The sequence below is a fragment of the Aphis gossypii genome, chromosome 3 (genome assembly GCF_020184175.1).
Source record: "Aphis gossypii isolate Hap1 chromosome 3, ASM2018417v2, whole genome shotgun sequence".
Lineage (NCBI taxonomy): Eukaryota > Metazoa > Arthropoda > Insecta > Hemiptera > Aphididae > Aphis > Aphis gossypii.
The window spans coordinates 55627623-55632317 of NC_065532.1; the positions used below are offsets into that span (position 1 = coordinate 55627623).

Consider the following 4695-nt stretch of genomic DNA (forward strand, 5'->3'; position numbering starts at 1 on the left):
CCCCTTGACGCGAGGACCCCGGTCCGCCGTTTAATCCGGGGAATGTCCTTCTGACGGGGACGTTGTACTGGAGAAACGTGGGATTGACGGTCACTCGCCCGAGTACGGCTTACAAAACTGTCGGTTCAATCCGAAAAATGTCCAACTGACGGGGACAAAATTTAAGGAAACGCAGGATTGACAATGAGGCAACCTAACGCAAAAGACCGGGGTAGGTTACATACAGGCATCTACGATCCTTACGTTTTGACGAGAATTCATCTTCAACTTTTCGACGACATACAACTCGAAAACTATAGGTCCTAGCGATTTTTGACCGTGATTCATTTCGGTTTTTTTTTATATGCCGTCATGTGTCAAAATTTGAAAACGATCGGACCGCAGGATAAAAAGTTATTAACGTAGGGACTGCGAAAGCATCGGCCACTCGATCCTCTCGTCCGCTGAAGAGTTTTCAGCGAGAGGTGTCAGAAAAGTTACCACAGGGATAACTGGCTTGTGGCGATCAAGTGTTCATAGAGATGTCGCTTTTTGATCCTTCGATGTTTTTTCGGATTGTTCACCCGCTTAGGGGAACGTGAGCTGGGTTTAAACCGTCGTGAGACAGGTTAGTTTCGGCGCATCCGAGTTGGGTCCCGAATACTAGGGGCTAATCGCAGATAGTGTACTAGTTGGGTCCCAGATTTTTATAGGTACTATACTAGTTGGGTCCCAAATTATTATAGGTATTCCACTAGTTCCTGAATATTTTTTGGTAAGTACTACATTATACTAACATTTTCATTCCCATTTTAACAGACTGTCTATAATCTATTAAGACCACAGGTATGGTTAAAAATGTTTTTTTTTAAATATTAAAAATGCTAAAAACCAAGTATAAAAATACATATTATTTAATTTAAATAAAGCCATATAAAAGGTATATGAAGAATTGTATAATTTATATAATAGTATTTGATAGTTAGTAAAAATATTATACAATAATATTAATACAATTTTATGAAATTGAAAAGTAAATGAAAAGTACTTATACGTATATAATATGACTATTATGGGATATTCGTAATAAAAAAAGACGTAAGTGGTTTTCTCTCATGGATTTTTCGAGCATTCGTGTAATAATATCAGTATTATCGGTAATATCTGATAATTTTTGACATATCTTATAATAAACTATCGGGAACAGCGATAAATGCCGATTAAACCTCGACGAGTTATCTATCGATATAGCTACATGTTGGTAGTAAGTGTTCTGCATTCTAACCACTAGCACTATGGAAGATTCTAACGTTATGTTCAGTGAAAAGGGCAAAAAAATATATATTATAGAAGGATATACATTTTCATTTCACAAACTTCTGAAAAATGATATTGAACGATGGAGATGTATTCATATATCATGTTAGTCATTTTTTAAATATAATGAAAATCAATTTATTGATCAAAATTTGACACATAATCATAATTGTGATTCCGAAAAAATATTAAATAGGCAGATATTAAATAATAATTTAAAGAAAAAAGCTCAAAATTATATATGTGAGAAACCTTCTAAATTATTACATTCTAAATTAAAAAACAATGATATAGATACATTAACACGTTACGATTGTACACTTATTAAAAAAAATATTCATCATGCGAGAAAAAATATTCTACCAAATATTCCACAAAGGTATGACGAGGTTCACAAAGTATTGAACGATTTAAATATAAAAACTAACAAACAAGACATTTTTTTATTAATTAATGATAATCAATATAACATAGTTATTTTTTGTACAGTCGAAAATTTAAATTTTTTATGTAACAACAACACATTTTACGAAGATGGCACATTCAAAAGTTGCCCAAAAATATTTATGCAAATGTTTACAATACATACAATACATAATAATCATTATATTCCACTTATTTTTTGTCTACTCCCAAATAAACAAAACGAAATTTATACTCAAACTTTTCGGATGTTATGTAATGAATGCGAAAAACTTAATTTGAAATTTTTACCTCAAACAATATGTGTAGACTTTGAAGAAGCTATTCATAATTCTATTTTATCAGTATGGCCGGAAATAAATATTAAAGGGTGTAGATTCCATTTAGGGCAGAGCTGGTGGCGGAAAATTCAAAATTTGGGATTAACAAACGAGTATAAAAGTAATTCTGAATTAAGGGGACGTAATAGTAAAAGTAAAATGTATACAACGCTCCAGAGATGGCGTTGTGTACCGTATCGCCGCCGTCTCGGCAGGCCGTAACCACGCCCAGTCTACAACGCAACGCCGCGACGGAGTCTCGCATTGTAGATCGTTAGATTGTGAGATCCTAAATACCTAATCATTATCTTACGGACTCTGGTCGTGTTGACATTTCGCATCTATGTATAAATATAGTTGACCATAACGTATTTGATACATTTTTGACATTTTTCGCTCAAATATTTCTATTATTGATTGAACATGATGTTTACCTAAATAATATATGTATTATCACACACAAAAAAAGTGCATATAATAATATTGTGAAACATAAAACAACATAATGTGATTTATATTTATCAGGTTATTATTTCATAAATAATATAAAAACAAATATATAATATATGGTTTTATATTTAGTTTAAATTTGTTTGTATTACACATTTACAAGTTTTAATTAGAATTCAGATTGTTTTATGATCATAGTATATTATTATATTTCAAATATTACCTATACAATATTATAATCAATATATATTATGTATATTATATATAGGTATATTTATATCAATTCACAATTCTTGATTAGTACTTGGTAGGTAGGTATATCTTGATTATAGCTTTTTAGGTTATTATTTTATATTTTTATCTTTTAGTTGCCTAAACAAAAAAAAAAATATTTCTTTTTTTTTATGTTTGTTATGTTCAAAATATAAAAATTAATTTTACCTGTTCTGTTCAATTTTTTTTTCTTGTGCATCTAATATTTTTTGTGGATTTCTTATCGGCATTGACCTTAAAAATCGACTGTCCGCTAATTCTGGCAATATACAATTGAGATAAAAATATTTTAATTTTTCTACCATACAACTCTTCCACAAACCTTCATCGCGTTCAATTTTTTCTATTTTAATACCTTTAGGAGACCAAACTGCAAATTGACAAAATCTTTTTTGACACACATTTAGTTGGCCTTGCACTTGGTAATACCAATTATGTTTTTTATTAATTCCACCAATTTCTCCAGATTTGTTTAATGTCCAAAATGTTATTTTTTTTTGTTTTATACCTTCTTCTGGCGTTAAATGCTCTGCCGATGAAGGACATTTGACTTCAACTATAACATCACTACCAATTAGACCATCTGGAGTAGCTCCCAAGTATGGATTTTCACTGTCCACGAAAATACCACATTTTATAATATTTATATTTAAAACTTTTTCTAGTGCTCTCAGTGCTATTTCTTCATTTGATTTGCCATACTCCATGGCAGTTGTAGTCACTCCACCAAACAAATGATTTTGAACAAAACTCTGACAGCTGGTGGTTTGTCTCATTTTAATATTTTTCCAAAATTAGAAGCTGTGAGCATTTTCCTTCTTCGTTCTATCCATTTGTTTGAAAGACTTTGATCCACAGTTTCGCGTTCTAAAGCTGCCCTCTCTTCTTCGTTTAAAATTAAGGAAGAAAGTATTTTTTCCTTTTCAACTTCAAAATCATCCTCTGCCATATCGGGTTTTTCAGCATTATCTCCGTAAGAAGGATCTGACCGCACTATAGTTGTTTTATTTGCTGGAAATAACTGTCTACGTACTATACCACGTCTTCTTGAAGTAGTTGCTCGTGCTGCTAACATTATCCTTTCTTCTTTTTTCTTAGTGAAAATTCCAGGGCTCTTATTGTGGATAAGTTTGTGGTAAGTGTAAACTGGTTTTTTTGTGTTATATGCAACCGTAGCAACATTACAACGTCCTGTGTATGATTGCCTTAAAGAGTAATTTATTCTTTTACCTATAAAAAGTAATGTTTAAATTATAATATAATTATTATTAATAAAAAATCTAAAATAAGATAAACACCCAGAAAATTTAAAATTAATATTTTAATATACATATACATATTATATATTATATATTATTAATAAAATTATAAAAAAAGTAATTGTTAAGTATTAGGAATGTTTAAATTATTAGTATTAAAAACTATAAGGGCGTATAATCTAAAACAAATGGCATATAAATGTATAACTTCACTAGAATAACCTAATAAATATAAAAAAATACGTGAGCTTACCTGAAATACATTTTGCTACGATTGCGTTATAACTTTCAACAATATTACTGTCTAAGTCCTGAATGAGAGATTTAGATTGTACTAATAAATATCTTCTCATAGTAGTTATTATCTCTCCAAATATACCATTTTTCTCTATTTCTGGTACCTTATTGATTTCATTTTCTTTTGGCCCTTGACAATAATATGAATCACATTTATTATGATTTCCAAAAACATGATACGAAGCATTCTCGATATCTCGTCTTAGACCAGCGATGTCATTAGATATTTTTCTAAATTTTACGGCTTTAGCGACAGCATTTCTAAGTCGAAATACATTTCCATTTAAAATATTTCGGAATTCACCACTGTATTTTCTGTTTTTGGCAATATCTCTTAATTTGTTACAAAAATTTCTGTACAGTAAGATCTTTATAGG

The 4695-nt window shown here is 30.4% G+C and overlaps 1 protein-coding gene across 1 annotated transcript; it reads right to left on the reverse strand.

Annotated features, from left to right (window-relative positions):
• Nucleotides 1–2764: 2764 nt before the first annotated feature.
• Nucleotides 2765–4042, reverse strand: LOC126550607 (uncharacterized). The gene has a single exon (XM_050202436.1). The coding sequence runs from the start codon at nucleotides 3536–3538 to the stop codon at nucleotides 2927–2929; it is 612 nt and encodes a 203-aa protein (XP_050058393.1). The 5' UTR covers nucleotides 3539–4042; the 3' UTR covers nucleotides 2765–2926.
• Between the last annotated feature and the right edge of the window lie 653 nt (nucleotides 4043–4695).

What these genes read in the sequence shown, in the direction of transcription:
- LOC126550607 (XM_050202436.1), bottom strand. Translation starts at nt 3,538, where the DNA reads ATGAGACAAACCACCAGCTGTCAGAGTTTTGTTCAAAATCATTTGTTT.